Raw genomic sequence first — 26,922 nt, 5'->3', positions numbered from 1 at the left:
AATCAAACAAAACACCCGAACCCCGAAAAACAATTTTTTTACGCAAATCCACGTTTATTTTTAAATGAGCCGTTGCGAATTCCGACTGATTTCAATAGAGCGGGTCACATATGCACTAATGCGTTCGCAAGTCAAACCATTTTAGATATTTTTACCTGGTTCTAATCTGCTTCCCTCTCTGTCTCTGTGCGGCAGTTCCTGCAGTCAGCAGAGAGGGAGACACCTTTGTGAGCACTTCCATCGAACAAGCCATCCGTAATGTGGATAGCGCTATTGAGTCGACAAGAAGACGTCTCTTTGATGGGTAAGTTATGAGAAACTCATACAACAAACACACAGCCTCTTTACACTCAAGTCTCTTAAGTGATGGGAACGCCATGCTGTTCATTATGCGTCAGCTGTAAGGAATAAGGCTGGTGTATGGTGTTCATAGTATGAGCAAACAAGGCAAGGCAAGTTTATTTATATAGCACCTTTCAACACAAGGCAATTATAAGTGCTTTACAAAAAATGAAAGGCATTAAGAAAATGGCATTTAAAAAAGTCATTTCTTTCTTTCTTTATTCTTTATTTCGAACAGATTAAAAAATAACAAATAAGAAAATGTGAAAAACAGAACACCGCATTGTTAAAATACAGTATCCATCCACATTCACGGTAATATCTGTATTCAACAAAAAAACAAAAAAAGTCTTCATATTAATCATAATAATAAATCATATGTGTCCGAAAGGGAGTAGGAGGAAGCAAATGCTTATTAAATCCCACCCCTTACTTTATCAATGATTGTCCTTTAAAATCACTATGCAAGTTATTCCTACATACATTTACATTTATACATACATATACAATAATTTCTCCTCTTCAATCACTTTTCTTCATTCTCATAGTTTTTCAAAAAAGTGTTTCTGTACATCCTTTTAAACTGAATGATGCTTGTGCTTTGTTTTAACTCCTGCTCCAAACCATTCCATGAAATCACCCCACAGATTATACTCTTACTTCCCAGAGTTGTTCTGACCTTGAGTTGTTTAAAAAGTAGATTTCCTCTCAAATTATACCCACCCTCTCTGTCTACGACAGTTTTTTATTTCCTAGGAAGTAGATTATGTCTTGCTCTATACATGATTTGTGCCGTTTTAAATTTAACAAGATCAATGAACTTCAATATGTGTGACTTCAAAAATAATACATTAGTGTGTTCAAGATATCCAACATTATTGATTACTCTTATAGCCCTTTTTTGTAATGTGCATAACGGCTGTAGTTTGGTTTTATACGTGTTTCCCCAAATCTCCACACAGTAAATCAGATATGGCAAATTAGTGTGTTATATAGAGTATACAATGAGTTAGAGTCCAGAATGTATCTGGCTTTTCCCAATATTGCGATAGTTTTAGCCAGTTTTGCTTTTACATGAGTGATATGAGGTTTCCAGCTGATTTTGTGGTCTAAAACCAAGGAACTTCATTTCATAAACTCTTTCTATGTTTATGTTATCTATTATTAATTGCACCTGTGGATTTTTATTATGTTTTCCAAATAACATAATCTTTGTTTTGCTTATATTTAATGATCATTTGTTTGTTTCAAACCAATGTTTTACTTTAATCATTTCTGCTGTTATCGCTTCCATTAGCTCTTTCAAATTGTCACCGGAACAAAAAATATTAGTGTCATCTGCAAATAAAATAAATTTCAATATATTTGATACTCTGCAAATGTCGTTGATGTATATTATGAACAGCTTTGGACCCAACACGGACTCCTGAGGTACTCCACAAGTTATGTTCATGTATTCTGATTTATGCTCACCAATTTCAACAAATTGTTGTCTGTTGCTTAAATAATGTCTCACCCAGTTTAATCCCACCCCTCTGATGCCATACCGTTTCAGTTTTATCAGTAAAATATTGTGATCTATGGTATCAAATGCTTTTTGTAAGTCTATAAATATTCCCACTGCTTGTTTTTTATTGTCCATGCAGTTTGCTATTTCCTCACTTAATTCCATTAGTGCCATAGATGTTGATCCATCTTTCCTGAATCCATATTGACTGTCGTCCAAAAGCTGATGTGTTTCCATGAAACTGTCAAGTCTTTTTGTAAAAAGCTTTTCAAAGATCTTGGAAAACTGAGAGAGCAATGAAACAGGCCTGTAATTTGTGTAATGGTGTTTATCCCCAGTTTTATATAATGGTATAACTTTAGCTATTTTCATTTTATTTGGGGATTTACCAGATTGAAAAGACAAGTTAAAGAGATGAGTCAATAGTTCTGCAATTTCTTCAATAATGTTTTTTACTATAATCATATCAATATTATTCCAATTGGTCGAGGATTTGCTTTTACATTTTCGCACAGTATCTATGATTTCTTTTTCTTCGACTGGTGTGAGGAAGAAAGAGCTATTGTTTTCATTCCAGAGGTCCGTATCTTCCCCTTTAGTTGTTTCTACGGTTTTATTTTTTTCTGCCAGATCTGCCCCCACATTTACAAAGAATTCATTAAAACCATTAACCACATCTTCTGTATTATTAATAACATTATTTTTGTCCACAAAAAACTCAGGGTAACCAGAGCTTTTCTGCTCCATTTCTAATGACACTATTTAATACTTTCCATAAAACTTTCTTATTATTCTCTAATATTTTATTATAGTATTCTTTTTTACATATCCTCAGAATATGGGTTAATTTATTCTTATATCTTTTATATTTATTTTCTGCTTCTGAAGCTCTATATTTTATGAATTGTCTATATAGTGTATTTTTCTTTTTGCAGGCATTTTTTAGGCCATTAGTGATCCATGCACTGTGAGTTTGTTTGTGTCTCTCTCTGCATTGTTTCACGGGACAGTTTTTGTCATAAAGTGCTTTTAAGATGTTTAGAAATTCATCATAGGCCTTGTCAATATCGTCTCTCTCATATACTACCCTCCAATTCTGCTTTAGTAAGTCATTCTTAAATGCAATTATGTTATCTTCAGTTCTCAATCTTTTGTATTTGAAATGGCTGGCGACTTTCGGCTTCTTAGAACTGCATTGATAGACAATAAAAACAGGTAAATGATCACTTATGTCACTATATAATAGTCCGCCTACTGTATTGTTTTCCATAATGTTTGTGAATATGTTATCTATTAGTGTAGCAGAATGAGAAGTGATTCTACTAGGTCTGGTAATTTTAGGACACAAACCCATACTGTAAAATGTATTGATGAAGTGTTCTGTCATTTTATGCTTATTTGGATTCAACAGGTCAATATTGTAATCTCCACAGATAAACATAATTTTTTGTAATGATTTAGTAAACATGTTTTCTACCCTATCTGTAAATGTGTCAATACAGGTTCCGGGAGCTCTGTATATACAACTCACAATAACATTTTTAGACTTTTCCATACAAATTTCTACTGTAACACATTCAAACAAATCGTCAACATTAAAAAGCAAAGATAATAAAATAAACATTACAAGAAAAAAAACATGGATAAAAGTTACAGTGCAGTTTAAGATATGAATAGTTCAATTAAAAGCAGCGGCAAAAATAAAAGTCTTCAGCCTGGATTTAAAAGTAGTCAGAGTTGCCGCGGACCTGCAGGTTTCTGGGAGTTTGTTCCAGATATTTGAAGCATAATAACTGAACGCTGCTTCTCCATGTTTAGTTCTGACTCTGGGGACAGAAAGCTGACCACTCCCTGAAGACCTGAGAAATCTGGATGGTTCATAATTTAGCAGTAGGTCAGAAATGTATTTTGGGCCTAAACCATTCAAAGCTTTATAAACCAGCAGCAATATTTTGAAATCAATTCTTTGACACACAGGAAGCCAGTGTAAAGACTTCAGAACAGGAGTGATGTGATCCACTTTCTTAGTGTTAGTGAGGACTCGAGCAGCAGCGTTCTGAATCAGCTGCAGCTTTCTAATAGATTTTTTAATGAGACCTGTAAAGACACCATTACAGTAGTCCAGTCTACTGAAGATAAAAGCATGGACAAGTTTTTCCAAATCCTGCTATGACATTAGTCTTTTAATCCTAGATATGTTCTTTAGGTGATAGTAGGCTGATTTAATAACTGTTTTAATGTGACTGTTGAAACTCAGGTCAGAGTCCATGACTACACCTAGATTTCTGGCTTTATCTGTTGTTTTGAATGTTTTGATACGTTCTGCCTTGGCTCCAAAAAACATTACCTCAGTTTTATCTTTGTTTAATTGGAGAAAGTTCTGACACATCCAGTCATTGATTTGTTCAATGCACTTACTCAGTGTTTGAATTGGAGAATAGTCTCCTGGTGAAATGGTTAAGTACATTTGTGTGTCATCCGCATAGCTATGGTAACTTATTTAGTTGTTTTTCATTATCTGAGCCAGTGGTAGCATATAGATGTTAAAGAGAAGAGGCCCCAAGATGGAGCCTTGAGGAACTCCACATTTCATATTTGTCAACTCAGATGTTTATTTACCTATAGAAACAACGTTTTTTCTGTCCTTTAAGTAGGATTCAAACCAATTTAGAACTGTTTCCGAAAGTCCCACCCAGTTTTCTAGTCGGTCTAGTAATATGTTGTGGTCAACAGTGTAAAACGCAGCACTGAGATCTAATAATACTAACACTGAAGTTCCGCCACTGTCTCTGTTTAAGTGGATGTCATTGAAGACCTTTACAAGAGCATTCTCAGTGCTGTGGTTTGGTCAAAAGCCTGACTGGAACGCATCGAAACAGTTATTTAAATGCAAGTAATGACTTAACTGTTGAAAAACAACTTTTTCTATGATTTTACCTAGAAATGGGAGTTTTGATATGGGCCTGTAATTGTTCATTACTGAAGCATCTAGATTATTCTTTTTTAAGAGCGGTTTAATGACTGCAGTTTTCAGGGCCTGTGGGAAAACACCTGAGTGAAGACGAGACTTGTTTACTGAAGTAAGATCTGAGGCCATGTAATGGAAAACATCTTTGAAAAATCCTGTTGGAATAATATCAAGGCAGCAGGAGGAGGATTTCAGAAGTTTAATAATGTCCTCTAGGTTTTTATCATTCATCTGATGGAACTGTGTCATAATGTTTGAATTGATATTAGGTGGACACGGGGACAACACATTTGCTGTACCTGATACGGACGCACTGACTGCTTGTCTGGTTTTCTGAATTTTGTCAGTGAAGAAGGAAGCAAAGTCATTGCAGGCCCTGGTGGATAGAAATTCAGAGGCTACTAACACTGGGGGGTTTGTTAGTCTGTCGACGGTAGCAAACACGGCACGTGCGTTGTTTTTATTTTTTGGTAATGATGTCAGGGAAGAAAGACTGTCGTGCATTTTTCAATTCCAAATTATAAAGGCCAAGTCTCTCTTTATAGATTTCAAAATGAACCTGGAGATTTGTTTTTCGCCACCTACGTTCAGCTTTTCCACACTCTCTTTTTTCTGTTTTCACAGTCACAGCCTTTCTCCATGAAGATATTAGAGGTTTCAATACTCAAATTTCCCCTCCTCGACTCCTTTCCTCGACTCATATCCTCGAGACTTGGTGCTGCCCACAGGAGATGCGAGCGGAGGACTGAGGAGGGGTACCGAGGAGAGAGGAGTGGAAGCAGCAGGCGGTTAGAAAAATGAGAACTCCTCTCCTCTGAGCGGTCATTTTAAAGAGACGTCCATTAAGGATGACCGGAGGCACAGCAGCACTCTGTCTGATGGACAGATGTGTTCATGATGACTTATATATATTTACTTTTAATTCATTCACAGTGCGGTATAATGAGACAATAACAGGCTACAGATGCGGACATATACACACATATATTTATATAAATATATACAATTTCCGAATCAAACAAGTATGAGAGCACTCTCATAATAACGTAACAAAATCAGAGACTGGATATATCCCCCCCTCTCTCTGGTCGCTGAAATGGGGAATTCAAATTATGGGCTAAAAGTTGTACAAGTATTAAAAGTAAGCATATGACACCAAACCAACTGAGACCCGTCTGTCCTCCGCATCTACGCACTGTACAACACACACACACACACACACTGTACCACACACACCTACAGCTCCTAAAGCATAATCAGGCTACAGCCGTTGTGTATTTTATTATGTGAAGCACTAAATGGTCTTAGAAAAATAGCGACTCTTTGTTTGTAGATATCTGCTAAACTAAAGCAAATAAAGAGAGTAGGCCTGTTATACTGAGTGATATATATTATACACACTGCTCTGCTTTCTGCACGGACCTCACAGCTGTTCTCACTGTAAACATCGCGTTGCCGTTCAAGCAGTTACTAAAATAATATCCAAGGGATGCATGCAGAGCTGTCATTGGCTGAGATAACTCCGGCCGTGCGTAACGCCTCCACCGTTCCCGGAAATGCATCCACGGAGGCACCGTGGAGGAACCATCAGTCTCTCCTCGGTTAGAGCTCCTCCTGAGAGCCTCCACGATGCTCGATGCTCGAAGTGCATTTAGAGAAATGAGATGCCCTTCAAAATGGCGCGCTGAAATTCATTTCCGGGTCACTACCGGAGGACCGAGGAGTCGAGGAGGGGACATTTGAGTATTGAGAAACCTCTATTGTCTTGCCAGTCACTTCCTTTACCTTAGTTGGAGCAATGGCATCTATAACATTTTTTATTTTTGAATTAAAATGATCTACAAGCTCATTTACTGAGATGTTAGCAAGGGCAAGTGTGGAAGAAAAATTCTGAGTAAACATTTCCCTAGTATTTTCAGTTAAATATCGCTTTGTGGTTACCTCATTTTGAACATTTTTGTGAACAGAAATAGAGCTCTCAAAGAAAACACAGGAATGATCAGAGAGTGCAACATCACTCACCTCAACCTCAGAGATATTCAGACTCTTTGAGATAATTAAGTCCAGAGTGTGCCCCTTATTGTGCTTGGGCTCCGTCACATGCTGATTTAGTCCATAGTTATCAAGAACACAAAACAGTTCTTTCCTGACTCATAAAACTAAAGTTGGGAGGGGTTGATTCGATAAGAACAGCTGCACTGTTATTTTTATTCAATCCAAGTTTCCGTTAAAAACATAAAATCGAGATTGTGCTCAGTGATAAAATCATTGATTAAAAATGTTTTTCCTGCCAAAGACCTGATATTTAATAAAGCTAGTTTAAGTTTGTTAAATAAACTATTAGTAAGATTTTTTGTGACAAGCTGTGGCTGATATGGAATCACTGCTAAATTTGATAAAACTCACAAACGAGCACTTCCTGTTTCTAAGCTGATTCACTGCTCTTAATCTATTACCTATCAACACAGATATCGGCAAAGCTATTGGCAGGCAGGGCTCCGGCATGTCCCGGAAAGGGTTGAGAGTGCCATACACCCTTGAGCCTGGACCCAGCACATATCAGTTAGAGTTTGTTGCGTTTTGTACACACACATCCTTATCAGGCTTCGGAGACCGCAGATGCTTTCTTGAAGGGGGGAGGTGGTTGACGTAGGCACGGTGATGAAGACGGGGGAGATGGTACGCGTCTCTGCTTCGGTGATTTTGATGGGCGTCGTTGAGGGGCGGGGGTAAAGGACATGCTGCCAACCCTGCGTCAGAGTTCCCATTAGCCGGTAATTACCGGACTATGACCGGTAAAATATGCTGAAGACCGGCAATTCTACATCTCTCCGGTCAAAGTGTCCGGTCAAAATAATTTCCCCTTAGCGCAATACCGCATCAGTTGCGCAATGAGTGAAGTCTAATCTGACGAGAGAGAGATCAGCTGCTGCTGACGAGTCGACACGCAGCTCTGCATAATCACATGCAGCTGTGAGCGGAACAAGACACACACTTCAGGTTAGAATATCACACGTAGCTATTTTAATTACCTCTCAAACTACCTAAACTAGTTATAGATATGTTTAGTTTTACAGTCGGGTCACTCATTACTGATCCGCGAGCTGCATGATACTGGCGGGCTGTCAGGAGAGGGAGAGAGGGCTCCGTTTATTATTCCCGTGTTATTGTAAATTAATGTAAACTTTTGAATAGTTAATCTACTATAATTAGTTTGTTTAATATCGAATCATATCAATTTGTTTTAAAGCTCAATAAATAACAAAGAAGACCTTTGACTGGCACTTTTCAAATTTTGTCCTGAAGATTTCAACTTTAACGGACATGTTGACATGTTGTTTAGAAAAAATATTCTAACGGGAATTCTGATCACCTTAATTTGCTCATTGAACTCCAGGAAGGAATTGGTGCCAACCCTCTGTATCTCCTTCATGTGTTCAGCAATCTCCAGGAGGGAGGGCGAGGGTGAAAGGGTGAACGGAGAATAGCTGTGGGGTGAAGGAAGAGTATCCTCAAAGGTGATAGGGGGGGCGAAGGGCGGTTGAGACTCCTCCATTTGTCTCCCATAATCAAGACATTCCTCAGGCGGGTGCAGTGATATATTTTCAATGTTTTCGGAGCGATGTGTTGTGTCTTTCTCTTGTTTTGATTCCTCTTGTTGCTTGTCCTTGACAGAGATAAACAATTTCTCTCCTGACTTGTTCCATTTGCTCCATTTGCCTTAAAAAGATGTCTGCGGTCACAGAAAAAGTGCTAGTGCTAATGCTAGTGGAGTGCACGCGTCTCAAACATTCCTAGTTTGCGCAACTTGGTGGGCGGTACCCTGGAAAAGAATCTCTGGGTGAGAAAATCTCTGCGTGAGAAATACAAGGTGTGGCGTGTGAGCGTGTGAATGGAGTGAAATGCGTGTGTCTCACGCCAATTGCGTGACACTTGAGAGCTCTGTACCCGGTACACAGCCCTCCTGTTCCTTGGAATCCTTGTAGCTGCTAACTAGCTTTGAGTTAGCATGCCTTTGTCCATTCTTTTTGCAACACTGGTAAAGTGGTGTCATTCCAACCTAGTCCATTCACTTCCACGTTAACTTCCAACCATTGCATTTTCATTTCCAACACGGACCATCTTCTGTAGAAGTTTGTGGAAGTCATCTGTAGAGAACGGAGGCATTTTGCTGCTAACTAGCTAAATAGCATGCAGTAGCTTACCAGGCTTTAGCTGTCGCTAGGCCACGCTACTGTAAGACTGAGGTCGTCGTAAAAATATTGAAATATGGCTGAAACCCTCCGTCTATTTACGAAGAATAACTGTTCCAGTGATAAGTTAATGTACAGGAGCTGCTGCTCGAAGTTTTCAGAAAAGAAAAATAGGAAAATCAGCATAAAAAAGTAAGCAGAGGCAAGAGCAAGCAGAAAAGCGTCTGCACTGTAAGAAGGCTAGCTAACAAGCATTCTTTTAATATTTTTTTATGCAAAGAGCATTTCAAAAACATAAATTATCTTAAAAATAATTGCATCTTTGATATAGATTTAACTATGCAAATTAGAGCAACAATCTTCAACATTTTTGTCATTAGTCATTATACATTTGGACTTAGTGAACTATTTCCCCTGTACATTACATTACATTACATTGCATTGCATTACATTACATTGCATTTAGCTGACGCTTTTATCCAAAGCGACTTACAATAAGTGCATTCGACCAGGAAGATACAACCTTGAAGAAAACAGAATCATATAAGTACATCAGGTTTCATAGAGCCAAACATTTTAAGTGCTACTCAACAGGCTTTAGATAAGCCAGCCCTTTATTAGTATATAAGTGCTTTGTTAGTAATTCAATCGCTCGAAGTGGAGTCTAAAGAGATGAGTTTTCAGTCTGCGCTCGAAGATGTGTAAGCTTTCTGCTGTCCTGATTTCAATGGGGAGCTCATTCCACCATTTTGGAGCCAGGATAGCAAACCCACGAGTTTTTGCTGATGGGAACTTGGGTCCCCCTCGCAGTGAGGATGCAGCGAGCTGTTTGGCTGATGCAGAGCGGAGTGCACGTGCTGGGGTGTACGGTTTAACCATGTCGTGGATGTAGGAAGGGCCAGATCCATTCGCAAGACTCAGCCCAGAGCTCAAGCTCACGGGGCCTAAGTTAGGATACAGAAATGGCTTGTCTCACATCAGCTTGGCACATGACTTGCATGTTCTGAGTCTGAGTCAGAGCCTTCAGGGAAAGACTGTGGCCATTCAGAATAGCTGCTGATATTACTGCTCTTTCCTCTTTCAGTGCACAAGGTTTGCAGTTTTAACATTTTAAATCAGAACGCTTGAATTAAAAACGGTGCCTTGGGAGCGGGCATTTATTCAGCCAGTTATTCTGACAGCTGCAGTCAATATTTGTGACTGCTTGTTTACAGTTTTTAAAGCTCTATTACATCAGTGCATCATTATACTCATTGTTGGGATGATGAAGGAAATGATGTAGTCTTTGTCTAACCACTGCTTCTTTCATAGCACTCGGTCCCTGTTAGAGTTGTAAGTGACCTTAATATCTCTCATAAGTGTTTCCATCCTGTTGAATGATGTGGTTAGCTGCTGTGTTTTTTATTTGCATGTACACACACACACGCACTTTGCCCACAGATTCAGGCACAAACACATAGAGGCATAGACACATAAAGAAGAGAAAGGCTCACTTGAGCACACAGATGAGGGGATTTCCAGCTCTCTTTAATGACTATCACAGATTAAGAGGCAGCCTCCTTCTTGGCTGTTGGCACCAGGCTTTTTAAACAAGATTTAGAAATAACACCAAAAAAAAACGAATGACACTGGAGGCGGAGATCGCATCTGGATCGAAGATAGTAGCACTTGTTACTCGGATCATAAAGCATATTGGCGTGGTTGCTGCTAACTCTCAGACCGTTAGACCTCGCATGTTGTCTGTTGATGGCAGCAGCTGTTCATTATAGAAACGAATTGCATCTGTGTTGCCAGCTTTTTCAAGTTATCAAACCAAACTGGATTTAAGGCAGCCATTTTCCCACATGAAAGAATAGTGTTAAAACACCTTCGATCAGTCGGCTGCACACCAATGTTATTGTTTGCAGCTGTAGGAGGACGAAAATTGTCCTTAACAACACAAATAATTTATCCTGCATGTGATTTATGTTGTTTTTCACGGAATACATGCGTTTGGAGAGTGTTACTGCTGTAGCAGAGATCCAATAAAAAGCAGCGTAGCTCTTTTTGTTCCAACAAAAACAAAACACATTAAGATGTCAAATAAAGTGTTCATATTTTACAAGTAACTTGGCTTACATGTGCATTATGTCATACTCGAAATGTTCTTAACAAATGAGAAAATGTATGTTTTTGTTGGGTAAACCTGTGGATTCGGTTTGTATTTTAATGATTCACAAGTTACTGCTTGTTAATAAGAGCAGCTTAAGTAAACCAGTCCATTAGACTTTGGTACAAAACCCCACAGTCATGCGCACAAACTCAATAATGATTGACAAGATATAACTAAAGTAAAATCAATATGATGGTTGTGCATATTTTGGGGTCCTTATGTTTGAACTCTGACCGGTCAGAGAAAAGCTCGGTCTGCTTTTCCTCCCCTCAGAAAAAGTGAAATCAAGTTTCGGCAGAATGCTATTTAAATGGAGCTTTCCTCTACAAACAACAGCATCTCTTTTTGACTCTTCTTCGTCCCTGCTTTCTCTACATCATCTCTCTATCCCTCATCCCTCCAGTCAGCCTCGTACCCCAGGAGAGCTGCTTGCCCTTTTCCGGTATCCACGAGACCCCTACACAGTGGAGCAGGCGCGTGCCGGGGAGATCTTCGAGCAGACGCTTCTGCTCATCCAGAACCACGTCAACCAGGGTCTCATGGTGGACACCAACGGCACCGGTGAGTCTGATAACCAAACATCTGTTCTGCTGCTGTTGTTACTTTATACATGATCGCATCAGGTGTCACTCTGTAGCTGTATAAAGACAAGTACCTCTGCATCAGGGCGTGAACAACCTGAGAGGGCCTCTGGGAGTCTGCTCTCCGGTTCGGTCCTGTCGCAGGGCGGAGCCTTTGGCCCACCATCGCTGTTGAATATGCTGTAGTGGAGTAATTACTGGAAATAATTTATGTTTGGAAAAAATGATTAATAGGTGTTTATATTTGAATGAGTTTGACGTCATCAAGACAAACATCTTGCTCTCACAATAAAGGTGGAAATCAGTACAAATGTATAATATAGATTCAGTTTGTTTAAAAGATTCATTCAATCTGTGGTTTTCAAAGTCTTTAAAAAGCTTGAGTTTATAATTATGTAAACTTAGTATATGTTCTTTATATGTTGTTTTATAATCACTTTAAAAAGACTAACTTGACACCGATACGCATTTTTGTCATTGGACATGCAACACTGTACTTTAATCTTACTCTCGATTTAGTGAGAAGCTCCCATTCAGCTTCCTAAGCAAAATCTCATGCAACCAGTTTTTCAATTCTCAACCAGTCTGTGAACGACCACGTTATCATGAGCAACACTTGGCTGTGGATGGACCCCCATCTGTATGCCATTTCCTCTTAAGCATGACCCAAGGCATAGAGTCATAATCATGAAGCATTTGACAAGGAGCCTGTAAACAGTTTTATAAGCCCTCCAGTTTGTCACACCCAACAACACTTAACCTGCAATCACTGCCGAGCACAGGACACATTTTAAAATGATGTGTGTTGGTGAACACAGATTGTCTCAATTATACATGTGTGTGGGGAAATTGGGAAAGCATGGGCTGATTTGCCTTATTTATTTGCATTCACATAAGCATGGACAAAGTTATGTATGGTACATGAAGGTACTCATTGTAATGGAGGGTTAAAGTAACACAAAAGTCAAAATGGCTGATTGTGTACAGAGCCTATGTTTTGGGGGATTGTGTCTCATATTTTTCTATTTCAAAGAAAAATAACAGATTTAAAAATATAAAAAGAGTGATCTCGCACAATGTAAAAATGTTTGCAAGGTTGAGTAAAAGAGGTAGGTGAAGAGAAATTGAGCTCTGTGAAATATAAAGAAAGTGAGAGAGAGACAGTGTTATCTTTACTTATGCCAACAATCAAGTGTTCATTGTTGCATTGGCACCAAAACAAGCCAACGGTTTTTTGCCCGTCAGCAGAAACACACATACCGTTCTTTTTCTATCTGAGATGGCAGCACCACAGTTTCCCTTTTTGTTTTCACACACATTTACATACAGAACCACACGCGACAAACCAATACAATAATAATAAAAAGAGGTGGCAAGGCTTGAAGCTAGAAGTAGGTTCTGCCATTAATGTTCGAAAGGAAGTCTCACCTTACCCTCATTGAGGTTGGCCGCTCACACTTAACACTTGTTCTCATGCATAACCGTGACAGCACATTGCTAACACATCACAGACCTACACATGCACTGTAGTACATTGGAGCTTTAACAGAGGAGCGCTCGCATATCAAAGCAAGTATGGGCAGGTTAGGAAAATACTGCAACCTGTGCCCCCGGGACAGGAGGTTCTTTCTACTCTATGTTTACTATAAAAACATTTGATACATGTCTGTGAATTATATTACTTGAAACCAGTTGCTGCTAACTGATGGCTTGGATGATGTATTTTAATCCAAATATTTGCAAGTCTTACGTGAATTTAGTGTCACAATTCTGAAGCTTTTTAACACTGCTCTTTATGTGTTCTTTCCCACAGCATTTCGCTACAACGACCTGGTGTCCCCTCACTTCCTGGAGGTCATTGCCAACCTGTCCGGCTGCACGGCCCACCGTCGCTTCAACAACTGCTCTGACATTTGTTTCCACCAGAAGTACCGCACCCACGACGGGACCTGCAACAACCTGCAGCACCCCATGTGGGGCGCTTCACTCACAGCCTTTGTGCGCCTGCTGAAGTCTGTCTATGATAATGGTTTCAACCTGCCGAGAGGTGCTACTGGGCAGCTGCATAATGGACACAGTCTGCCTCTGCCCAGGCTGGTTTCCACCTTCATGATGGGCACAGAGACCATCACCCCTGATGACCGATACACCCACATGCTCATGCAATGGGGTCAGTTTCTAGACCACGATATGGACTCGACAGTGGCAGCCCTCAGCCAATCGCGGTTCTCCGACGGCCAGCTGTGTACGCAGGTCTGCACCAATGACCCGCCCTGCTACCCAATCCAGTTTCCACCCAATGACCCTCGGCAGCTGCGGAGTGGCGCCCGCTGCATGTTCTTTGTCCGATCCAGCCCTGTGTGTGGCAGCGGGATGACTTCCCTTCTCATGAACAGCGTTTACCCGAGAGAGCAAATCAACCAGCTGACCTCTTACATCGACGCCTCAAATGTCTACGGCAGTTCACGGCACGAGTCAGAGGAAATCCGCGATTTGGCAAGCCAAAGGGGTCTGCTCCGGCAAGGTATCATCCAGCGAACAGGGAAGCCTCTTCTTCCATTTGCTTCTGGGCCACCCACCGAGTGCATGAAGGACGAAAATGAGAGTCCAATTCCATGTTTCTTAGCTGGAGATCACCGAGCTAATGAGCAGCTCGGTCTGACCGCCATGCACACGTTGTGGTTCAGAGAACACAACCGCATAGCCACAGAGCTCCTGAGACTGAACCCCCACTGGGACGGAGACACCATCTACCACGAGGCCAGGAAGATAGTGGGGGCCCAGATGCAGCACATCACCTACAGTCACTGGTTGCCAAAGGTAACGGCTGTCATCTTATTGGTTTTCTGTTACGATATTTGTACAGCCTTTTGTTTTACAAAAAAAACTATAATGACATTTTTAAAGATGATGATAAGAAGTGTGACTATTACATTCCTTTTCCTAGATCCTGGGTGATGCAGGCATGAAGTTGATGGACACATACACCGGTTACAACCCAAATATTAACACCGGCATCCTAAATGCTTTCGCCACTGCTGCTTTCCGCTTCGGGCACACCCTCATCAACCCAATACTGTACAGGTTAGACGAGGACTTCCAGCCCATCCCCCAGGGACACATCTCCCTGCACCGGGCCTTCTTCTCTCCGTTCCGCATCGTGAATGAGGGCGGAATCGACCCACTCCTTCGCGGGCTCTTTGGTGTCGCTGGTAAAATGAGGGTTTCCACTCAGCTGGTGAATACAGAGCTGACGGAGAGGTTGTTCTCCATGGTCCACGCTGTGGCTCTGGATCTGGCTGCTATGAATATTCAGAGAGGGAGGGATCACGGTATACCACCGTACAATGATTACAGGACCTTCTGCAACCTAACCTCAGCACAAACATTTGATGACCTTAAGAATGAGATTAAGAATCCTACTGTCAGAGAGAAACTGCAGAGGTAATTATAAACTCAAGATGATTATTCATAGTTGTTGGAATTATCTATACATTTTCTTGAGACAACTTAACAACGATAATATTATTAATATATAATTATAATAATGATCCTCCCTGTGCGGCAGGCTATATGGCACTCCTCTGAACATCGATCTGTTCCCTGCACTGATGGCTGAAGATCTGGTCCCTGGCAGTAGACTGGGGCCCACCCTCATGTGTCTGCTGGCAACTCAATTCAAGCGCTTACGGGATGGAGACAGGTACAGCAACATCTCACCTCGCCATTGAAGGAGTTTGAATATCATGTTTTGTCATTCTGTAAAATTTGGTTGCACAAGGAAATGCAGTTTTTAGTTATTTACTTGATTATGCTACACAAGAAAAACAGAACCAAACCAGCAAAAACAGTAGAGCATTCATGTTCCTCAGGAGAAAAGTAGACAGCAGCAACAAAAAGTTGAATCCTTTGAGCAGATACAATTATTTCAACATAAATATTCAGGGAAACAATCTCCATCAACTTTGATCCACCTCCTCTTGTCCCTCCGGAGTCCTGCGCTCTTTTCTTTGGTCATCCCATCAAGTCCAATAGCTTGATCCAGAATACCACGATGCAGCCAGGTCACTGTAAAATAAATAAAATCATTACATCCATCTTATATTCCAACGATCAAACATCAACCAGGAGCAGTCTATGTAAAACAATAGCCTTACGTCCTAGCTTGGTTAGCTTAGCTCCCATCTGGCTTTGGGATCAGAAAATGACGTTGATCATCTCAAGGTCCGCTGCACTTTATCCAATCCCAATGCTTCTTTCTCCGACAGTATGATATCGTATTGTGATAGAAATTATTATCAGCACCTTTAGTACTACATCTCTGATATTATTTATTTTAGGAATCTTTCAAATTAAAGCTAACGACATCTTCACCAGGTGTTTCTCCAACACTACCATTTCCTCTGTTTAATTTGTTCAGGTTCTGGTATGAAAACGCGGGCGTGTTCTCTCCTGCCCAACTGACACAGTTGAAGCAGGCCTCTCTGACACGGGTGCTGTGTGACAACGGGGACAACATCACACGCGTCCAGCACGACGTCTTCAGGGTGGCCGAGCTGCCCCACGGCTACGGCAGCTGTGAGGACGTCCCTCAGATCGACCTGCGCATGTGGCAGGACTGCTGTGAAGGTGAGAGAAATAGTGTAACAGCATAGAAACTGCCTCAACATACATGTATGTTGTCCAGCATCTAGGCGGTTTTTGTAAAATAAAAAGCCGGACAATATCTTTTTTCCTGTTTCCCTTTGATAACATCGTGCTCAAGGCAGCCTGGCTTCCCAATAATCAATTAAGCCCCCTTTGAAAGGAATAACGTTATTCTTTGAATGCAATTTACGTGAAAGCACTGCTGTCTGCAGGGCTGCCCCTGGCCAACTTGTGGCCCAACGCAAAGTTATGTGATGAGGCGCAATTGCAGCGCTTAAATTCTGCATCAGATGAGGATCCCTCCGCAAGATGAGGCCCCCTCCGCAAGATGAGGCCCCACACAGTCTGCATGATCTGGGTGTAGGGAGGGAGGGGCGGGCCTGGCTGTCTGTACAGCTCATTTCAAATACATTTATTTGTGTTAATTTCACTGGACCGTGTTTGATACTTGGAGGAAAACATGAAAAGGGGAATAACAATCATTGTTCCAGCTTCAGGACCTCATAATGGAAAGGGATTTAACTGTAGACATACAGCGTCTGGGATAATTCCTCTGACCTTGTTGTGAAAGCAGCGTAAAACAACGTTTCAAATCAAATGTCATGCTGTTGCTACTCGCTGGATCACAGCCTCAGTGGAACATTAAACTCCTCTTTCTGAATCTCATGACATAACCAATGTGGTCTTTTTCACACACTGCTCCCAGTAATTGTACGGAGGAAGAGATTGTACTTCCTGTTTAAGCAGTCCACCCATGTGCAGCTGACAAAGTGAGACAAATGTTTTAATAATAAACCAGCATTAGGGTTTTTAATGATTGTTTTCCTTGTGTCATTTATCTGTTTAATTAGCATTGAACAATCATAATTATGAACTTAATTGAATGAGCTCGAAATATAAAAAAACATGAGTCATTCCCGTTTCCTGAGTAGGCTAAGTTGTAAGTTACTGGGTTCATGGAAAAAACATGTTTTGTGTGTTATAATGTGTATCTGTAAACACATCAGAATGTCTGTCATCATCTGGAGGCTGTTCGACTTTTTCTCAATTCAGAATTTTGCTTTGGTATTTCTTGTATTTTTAAAAGATCAAAGAAATGGGTTTCAGTACACTCTTTAAGAGGCAATATTAATTTCCATGATGTGTTAGATGTATTGTAGGTCTAGTTTAAGGTTTCAACAAAAGACTAAACTAAACTGAAATGAAGCCCACTCATCAATTCATTGTCTTTGAGGAACAAGCTACAGCGTACAAGGATTTTTTTCCTTAAACAACATTTTAATAAGCAGCACATGGTGCCACTTAATTATTCTCCTTTCATCCCAGATTCTGACCCCGGCGTTCACCATTGCTTGACATAATGTACAAGGGAAAAGCTAAGCTAATAAACAACACGATATCCTGCCAGAAAGATGAGGTGTGTGTAGCAGGGGATGAGCGTGCATCTGTGTGCTCATGCGTGTCTATCAGCATGAGATAGGAAGCCTTGTTGTGTTAAGATAGTCCTTGTCTTTTACTGACTGTTGTCTAGTAAATCAAAGCCCCTCTGAGGCTGAGCAGCCACCTCTAAACTCTTACAGATAGAGGTGAAGCCCTCCTCACTACAGGGCCTGATCCCATTCATCTGTCCTCCCCCCAATTTATTAGGGACTGTCTCTTGTTCCTCTTCACTCGTGCTCAGCATGTGTGTACTAGGGCACGAGCAGGGTTGTGTGTGTGTGCCTCTTACTCTCTTTGATCTGGGTACAGTAGTACAGCTAGCAGTGGCTCGTGGTAATACAATAAGCCTTAGAGTTCTGGATCAGCACTCTGAAGCAGCAGGAAAGTGGCATCAGTAGTCATGGTTTACTGTTTTGAGAATGTATGCATGTGAATGGGTGTTTGTGCATAAGCAAACTATTATTAACCTGATCGCCCTGCACAAGTATTCTTTATTCTGTGTGCTCACTGAGTTGCTTATTGTTGGTATTTTATCGTATTGAATAAGAAATGATATCTTGATCTTGAAAAGTTTACAATTAAGATGTATTTTCGTGTGAATGTCACTCATTGATTTGGTCTCTGTTAGTGAATCACTGCATGTTGTATTATGTTGGACCCCAACAGACTGCAGAACTAAGGGTCAGTTCAACGCCCTGTCGTACCACTTCAGAGGACGCCGGTCAGCTGAGCACAGCTACAAAGAGGAGGCACCCGCAGACAGCGTCCAGGAAACCAGGTGAAGTCACTCAGCATAACATACTCTAATTATTAAGGATTGGTTTAAGGACAAGAAATGTTTGGAAAGAATATGTTTTGTTCTCAAGGTGTGACTATAATGTTACTGGAATACTACTCTGAATCTGAAGCCTGTCTCTGTGTGAAATGAATTCAGCATGGCAGGTATAACTGTGATTTTTCAGCAATAATTCAGAAGTTAGTCTGTAGTTAATATAGTCCAACCAGTGGAGACTGGTCATTAGGGGAAGCCCCACCTAGTGTCAGCAGAAAGTAATTCAAATAATAATTCCAAAAAAATGCAAATAAATCCAAGAACAAAATATATATCACAGTATATATATTTTTAAATCATGTTTAGTCATCTGATTAGTCTGTAAATTGCTGTTTTAGTCTGTGTTCTTCTAATTAGTGTCTACAGTGTGTGCCTATTTAGCCGTTTTGAGCGATGTGGGTCAAGCCCCGATCTAGCCCCTCTCTCACTGTGAAAGTGAATGGTTGCTGTAAAAACTACACTGCGCATGCTCAGAGTATTTTTCTATTCAATGTGTGCGGCAAAAAAATAATCACCTTAGGGGCACTGTGCTGACATACCTACCAAACGTCATCTCATAATTTAGAGAGCTGATTGGCTTTACTGTAAGTACGTGTGCCGCAAAAATAGTAGTTGTTTGTAAAGAGGAGATGAGAGAGAGCAGCGTATAGCGATTAAAATCAGTAAAACGGAAAGTAAATGAATGAAGTTGACCATCTACTTCAGCTTTTATAAGTTCATTTGATGTCATATATTGTGTTGATCTTCTGTGTTTAGCCTATAGGCTATTGCTCTGCTGGATCAATTGATATTGTGACATCGGTGATGAGTGTCTGTTTTTTCCTTATACACATCTAAGTTGTTCGTGCCCCACCACTTTTGTACATATAAAAATGCCACTGAGTAGCAGCAGTGTTTCTCACACGTTCTCAAACAAAGGACCACTTGCCCTATAAAAAAAACACAGACCATCTAACCCCCTAAAAAAAACTCAAAATCAAAAGCCTAAAATATAATTATTTAAGTAGGATGAGTGTTCATAAAACAGTTTTTTTTACGTCGCCATTGTTGTTGTTTTTTAGAGCACTCCAATTTTCAGACACTTCTACCAGAAAAAAAACATGCCCAACAAAACCCAACTAAGTTCATGTTTGAGTTTCAAGTTAAATTAAATATTCAAAACAACACATCTATGCTACACCCAACCATGACACCCAGACGGTTAAAATAAAACTATTTTCATAAGATGTAGCTTACTTTTCTCGGTGAGCTTTAAGACTGTCTGTCCTAGAGGACATATAAAGAAATTATGGTTGAGATTGAACCTGACTTAATGTATGTACGTTTTTCTTTATAGACTGTTGGAGGAAGCTGTAGAAAGTCCTGTGAAGGTAGATGAGACCTCGAAAAAAAGCACTGAACCATCAATGAACGACTTCCAGGGCTTTGTTACCGATATGCAGAAGACGATCACAAGTTTACGAAAGCAGGTGAGTGTCACACACACATTATTCGTCTCATCTCTGATATGCTGAATACCTGCACTGAAGCTGTGCTGTAGCCTAGTTCATGGACACATTCAGAGCCCCAGACAGACATGTTTTTCATTAACGTGTCCGCGGTACAGTTAATTCCTCAGGATGGGGCCCAGCACCCTGACTTCATCTTCTGGTCAGCAGCAGACTTTAAAGTGAAGGGACATGATGTATAGAAAGTTGTGGTAAAAGTCTTTTAGAGCGTGCTGAATTATTGTGTTATTGATAAGGTGGGTTTTTGATGAGAAGTTTGATTAAAGAAATGTCATATTTTTCACTTGATCGTAGATGTTGTACTCCTGCATGATTGACACTTTGATGTATATTTTACTCAAATATTGTAAAATGTGAAATGTGTAGCTGGCAGTAGGTATTTGTGGCCGTGCTCCTCTGAGTATATGTGTCCTCGTGTCTTTGCAGATTAAAAAGCTTGAGGGCCGTCTGAGCAAGACTGACTGCACTGACAGTGAGGGACGTGATCGGACCGATGGAGATCGGTGGAAAAAGGACTCTTGCACCACATGTGAATGCAGAGTATGTCCAACATATAAATCAATATCGAGTTCAAATGGTTTACATAACCACGTGCACAGTCCCTAATGCACTCGTTTTCACACTCTAAGTGCTGATTATGTTTAGGATTCTCCCTGTTTCTCATAGAGGACATGGTCAGCCTGATTAAAATGCCCCAGTTTCTCCTTGCCAGTGTTTCACCTCCTCTATCAAGGCTACTTCTCGTATTCTTATCTTCACTTTCTGTATGCCAAACCTGAATGCCTCTGATCTTCAGCCCTCCTTTCCCTCACTTATATTTTGTTACCCTTTATTCTGCTAACCACATCACTTTATCTTTTATGTTTCTCTCTTTCGCCTTGGCCCCCACATAACTATCCCTTTCCCCCCTCCACTCTTCACTGTGATTAGAGGTTTTTTTTGTTCTAATTGAATTTGCCAGGCATTTGCACAGTGATAAGGACTGTGTGGGAAAGAATATTTTTTGCTTCAAAACATTGTGGTGTTGCGCTGAAACAAAGCACTTAATTCGTCAGTCCATCTACAAGAGGCAAAACGTTTACTTTCTGTAACTCGGTGCCAAACCAATGCACAAGACAGTGCCAGCTTGTGACTTTATTCAGATCATTAATTTACAATTGCATTATGTATGCCTGTGAGTGACAACTCCTTTTGAACTAATTGATTACATATTTTTGTTTTGCTATGTATAACAGTTTCCATTTGCTTTAGTCATGTTTAATGTTTTGTTTTTTAACATCTTGTATCAGCAGCTTGTCAAATCAGGGACATTCCTTCCAGTCTAATCTAATAAGGTAACTGACCTGTTGTCCCTCTCCTCCGCTGCAGGAAACCCAGGTGACCTGCTTTGTGGAGACCTGTCCACCGGCCGAGTGCAAGCAGCCTGTAAAGCTAAAAGGAGCCTGCTGCCCTCTGTGCTTTCCACAGGCTGTTGTTAAGAAGCGGCAAGAAGCAGGCACCCGCCACGAATAAACCCTCAGGACCCACCCGCCCACACTCTAGTGGCTGAGAGTCACACACAGACATACAGAGAGAGGATGGGACTCATGAAGGTGTGCCAACCCACTGCCACCAATATCCTCAATTGACCCAATAGCCTCAGTTTTTCTTTTCATTTTGTATTATTATTTCCGTTGATGGGGGAAGGGGGTGACTATATTTAAATGTTTGGATTGTTGCCCCCACCAGGGCCAGCAGCCTGAGGCTCGGTTTGAAATGGTCTGGCTGCCGGCCAGAGATCACTAAATGGATTTATTTCCTGAACCGATGGATGAATGGGTGGATTGTAAACACGACGGACAAACCTCTCCTCCTGTGCTCAGTGTAACAAACAGCCGCTGTGTTTTTTCTCCTGCCAATAACACTTGTGACAAAACACAGGGCCACTCGCCGTCGACCAGCAGGAAAGGGAAGTAGATTGAAAAGCGGCAGCCATCTTGTTGTTTCTCAGGTTAGAGATGCCGAAAACTGGTGCTATTTCCCCTTTTTTATTAATGATTTAATCACTAAATACAAACCTTAAAAGTATTGTTTTTGTATACAAAGCAACCTTTATACACTGAGTATATGCCTTTTTATAATAAATCACAAATGAGAGGATGGTTTCATTCAAACTGAGACTTTCTATAAATAGAGATTTCATCTTTTAATCCAAGGTGCTTTATATCATGTTATTAATATGTTTTTCCCTCCCTTTTTATTTTAAAATGCTTACATATGAAGATAATGTGAAGCCCTAGGAAAATGTTTGTAACGCAAAAGAGATGTCTACTGATCACTGCTCCTCTATACCTGGACAACCTGTCGGCTGTCCTGAACTTGAGTGAGGTGGAGCCGTGTAGCACTCCCCATTGCAGGACACTCAAAACCAGCTCTTGCACATTTGTGCTCCTTTCCAACTTTCATTTTGCTTTCAGAAAGCAGTAAGAGAAAATCCCTTTTTTTACCACTGCAATCTCAAGAACTATGTCCCAGTATTCTCTCCGGTCTCAAATGCGTGATTAAGTTACTTCTAAAAATGAAATTAATAGCACATGTCTATCTATGAAACTCTGTACAAATGTTGTAATGAGGTCAGGATTTGGTACTGCTAGCTCTACCACGGCAGTATTCTCCTTTGGGCCTGGTCACAGATTGTTGTTATTCATGTATTGTGTTTTGTCCACCGACTACACACTATTGAAGGACTGCTACCATAACTGTTGACTGTTCCTTTCTGCCGTGCTGGACCTGCAGCTCCAGTTTAGACAAGGACACGCTTGCACCCATTTCTTTCTCAGGCCTCCGCTTTGACTCAATCTTTTCCCTTTCTTCTCATGTGTGTTGAGATTTCCCCTGTGAGCACCGTCTTCAGTGTTGATATAGGTTAGGAATGCTTGTCCTGCTCATGTTTCTCTGCCATGTTGAAGATTTTGAGACCGGGGTGACGTCATTCAGCAGAGCATGTGTTGAGCACAGCCTTCTCCAGCGCTCTGACCCTCATTCCGCTCTAATGGAAGCCATATGAGAGGGGAAGCAAGGGTAGTGTAGGGGGAGGGGCACTCATGATCGGGATACAGTGTCAATCAAAACATGACTCCACCATCCTGCTATTGTGAAATGTATTCCACTGACCGCCCACATGGACTGTATTAGACTGTACACCCTTTGTACGCCGTGCACTGGCCACTCAGTGAAGCCTGCGTCACCTTTTTGTTTTCCTGTTTTTATCCGCTCATAATTCTGGAGAAGTGGCTGCAGGGTTCCTTTCCATTGTTTTCTTTCTGAGTAATGTCCTGAGCGAGCACCTGTCACTAAACAGGGATAATGCTCTCTGGAATCTTCCCTGCAGGATTCCACATGGATTACTGGGCTGGCAGCAGCACTGGTGAACTGTTACCATATCAATGTTCAAATGTACTGGTCAGGTTTGTGTTTACAGCCTTTAAAATCTGTTTTCCTCTCTCAATCACTTTCTGATGTTCTCTCTAAAACATATCTTGTGCTCAAATGTTAATGAATTTTGTATTTTTCATTTATATCCATAAACGTGTATGAATGACTGTCAGGCTAAATGCATTTTGGCAAGTGTCCCATGTTTTGGCTGTCAAAGCACTGTGAGCTTTCATGTTACCTGTCAGCGTAGTCACATATCTGTTGTATTAGTTCTTTTTTTTTTCTCTTCTGTTTTCATCATAGTTCCCTTGTTTTTTTTATTCCTCCCAAGAAAGTATCAATGGATGCACTGCTCTGCAAGACTGAACATGCTTTACCTACACTGTCCCTTAGCCAGTGCTCTATGTGGATATATATTAGTACCTATCATGACAATTGTATTGTACGTATGCCAAAGAATGGTTTGCACTGTAATGTATGTATGCCTCTCCATAGTAATAATTAATAAATAAATAAGCCACATGTTAATTATAGTAATGCATGTCTGTGCCTGTTCTTTTGGAGCTCCTCTGCCAAGTGGGCCTATTTCTGAACAACAGATGAGCTCACTGTGAAAGATCTGACCTGTCATCAGCTCTTTGTTGCTCTGAAAACACACAGACATTTGGGGATTCTGATATTGCTCTCTATTGCTTTCATTAACCTGGACACTTTACCGCAGAGCAAATCTAGGATGTATCGCTTGCATTCACTCCTATAGTAGTTCCTCAGAAGCATGAATTGCTTTTTGATATTTGTAGACAAAACTTCCTACCTGGTCCTCTTGTGTTAGCCATGCTAGTGTCATGGCTCTAGGGACAGCTCTGTATTTGGTATTATAAGCAAATGCTTACACATTAAGCTATAGGGTGACTATATAAACAGAGCAGTTTAACATAATAAAATTAGCATTGTCATTAGTGTATGTGCATGTTAGCATGCTAATGCAAAGTACAAGTTGCCCTTGGAGAGCCCCCTACACTGAAAAAACTGAAACGTTGACTTAAAAAAATGTAGGTCAACAAATGTCACATAACTGCCTTAGTTTAGATATTGAACTAATGCAGTTAGTTAGTTCAGTGTGGCTGTAGACTTGAATGCTAAATGTGGATAATTCCCAAAGAACACTTTAATGTAGAAGGCTATACTTTATACTGCAATTTGGCTAGTTAGCAATGGGGTGTTTTCAAAGTAAAAGTACAGACAAATTGAATTGAGACAGCATTGTTTTTGCTAACAGCCAGGTTTTGACATTAGAGACAACATTAAGAAAGTGTGTCTAAACGGAAAGCAGCTGTGAAGTGTTTGGGGAAAGATATTTGCAAGGTGAGTAATATAAGAGGCATGAGAACATAAACCTTGTGAAACTAAGTTTTGGATTGTTTGTCACAGGTTGTCTGGCACATAATCCCACTAACTGTTTCAGCACCTGTGCTTAGTGGGAAATAATGTCTGCTCTGCAATATAACATTTTTGGATAAACACAAAAAGTGTATTGGTGTTGTTGACCTGTAGTGTCTCAAAAACAAAATGATCTTCCCCCCTTTAATTCTGCTTCCAATCTTCTCCATCCCCCCCACTTTGTGTCCCTCCCTCAGTTTTCTTTACCTCTCCCTGTAGACTCAGCTCTGGCGGCCAGGCCGGGGAGTGGACCGAGGCTCTGGAAAGAAAACTGGACCAGGAAATGAGCTTTCCAGTGGTTGCACAGATAAAAGTGCCTTCATCTTCCAGCCAGGCAGGAAAATATATTATCACTCTGACAACAAGGGACCTACCTTACGTTTGAGTAATAGGTCTATTCCTGTGAGATCCAAACATGAAACACACAGTCTCGTGCACTTCCTCTGGTTATTCACAAATCTGCTGCAGAGTTCCCCTTCCAGGCCGTTTGAATGAAATCGCCTTTGTTTACTTGAGATGGACAGTCTGATTATGTAAGTAAGAAATTGCTGTAGGTGTTAGGATCTAGATGTAGGTAGAAAATACTACACACACACAACAACCTGTATCAGAGCACAACATCGGTTGCAGTCAACTGAGACAAAATCCTTGATCTATATCTCCATCCAGACTAGAGAAAAAGAAGCGATAGTGTCTTTCAGGGTTTGGACAGGACACAGGCCTGCAGCTGCAGAAGCCTGGCTCGGTGGCTCCCCAACACTTCCCACTCATCTCGCAGCCTACTGGAATTTCATTTAGGCAATTGGCTCTCGGCGTTGCACCTCTCACTCGCCAAGGCGGGGAATTCTTTCCCCTCACTAGTGGAACGTCATTCTAATTTCCAGAGCGAGGCGGGTGAAAGCGAGAGAAGTGGCGTCCCGCTAGGGGAAAATAGGTTTTGCAACCCGGGACTCAAAGGACTGCAGGGATGGCTTGTCACCCCCAGTGGGTGGGAAATATCAAGAGATGGTTTCCCGCTAGTGTTTTTGGCACTGACACACAAGCCCACTGAGTTAATACTGCATGTGTTAGCACAGGCAGTTACCGTAGGCCTATGTGTTAAAGGGTTAGGGAGGTGACTGGTGTCTTACCTGCTTTGAATCACAAGATACAGCATAATGGCAAACAAGTTAGTTTCACATTATATTCTTTTGAATTAAGCTGGATCTTTACATTGTGTTATTCTAAGATAGAGCAAAGCCTAATGTTGGGGCTGTGGCTGCGAGGGTGTGCAGTCGTCTTTCAACCAGAAGGTTGTGATCCATCCCATTAACAAGTCAACATGTTTTCCCTGGGCAAGATACTTAGCCCCTAGCTGCTTGCGATGGCATGGCCAACGCTGTATGACACCTCTCTGGATGAATGAGGACATGTAGTGTGTAAAGCGCTTTGAGAGTTTGTAAATAATTGATAAAGCGGTATTTAAGGACAGTCCTTATACTTTATTGACATTAATGTGACCTTGCTGTTTTGTTAAACACGTCATCTAACTCAAACTCATAAAAACTCATCAAACGGTCTTTGCTAGTCATACCAATATTCCAAAAATCACCAACTCTGGTTTGGGAGGTCTGCCCCAAACATACATACAAAAATCAGAAGACAGTCTCATTTCGTAGACCGCTCGGTTTGCTGTTCCTTCACTTTATTTTTATATTTATATACATTTATTTTGGACGAAAACTTAGCGTGAGGAAAGGCAAGTGTGGCGTGAGTGCGTGAGATATGGGCTAATTGGGTGACTCTCACGCTCAATGCGTGAGTGTTGGCAGCCCTGAATATATATAAATATGGCTATGAAATAAATTCTGAAATAAATAAATGAGGCAATACATATGTATACATTTACATTTAAATAC

General features: G+C 40.9%; 1 protein-coding gene across 1 annotated transcript in view; it reads left to right on the top strand.

Moving 5' to 3' along the window:
- The window catches only part of pxdn (peroxidasin), a gene marked incomplete at its 5' end in the record, with an annotated part of 43,394 nt that extends 19,277 nt beyond the window's left edge, over positions 1-24,117 (top strand). The window contains 10 exons of the mRNA XM_079692830.1: positions 196-304; positions 11,566-11,723; positions 13,557-14,563; positions 14,691-15,187; positions 15,312-15,446; positions 16,164-16,372; positions 18,497-18,608; positions 19,999-20,131; positions 20,597-20,710; positions 21,539-24,117. Of these exons, the coding sequence (XP_079548956.1) occupies positions 196-304; positions 11,566-11,723; positions 13,557-14,563; positions 14,691-15,187; positions 15,312-15,446; positions 16,164-16,372; positions 18,497-18,608; positions 19,999-20,131; positions 20,597-20,710; positions 21,539-21,682 (2,618 nt within the window). The 3' untranslated portion in view covers positions 21,683-24,117. The remainder of the gene's footprint in view (positions 1-195; positions 305-11,565; positions 11,724-13,556; positions 14,564-14,690; positions 15,188-15,311; positions 15,447-16,163; positions 16,373-18,496; positions 18,609-19,998; positions 20,132-20,596; positions 20,711-21,538) is intronic.
- Between the last annotated feature and the right edge of the window lie 2,805 nt (positions 24,118-26,922).

The sequence above is a fragment of the Notothenia rossii genome, assembly GCF_949606895.1.
Source record: "Notothenia rossii genome assembly, chromosome: 7".
NCBI lineage: Eukaryota > Metazoa > Chordata > Actinopteri > Perciformes > Nototheniidae > Notothenia > Notothenia rossii.
The sequence above is the reverse complement of the archived record's forward strand: the minus strand, read 5'-3'. Positions and strand labels throughout refer to the sequence as shown.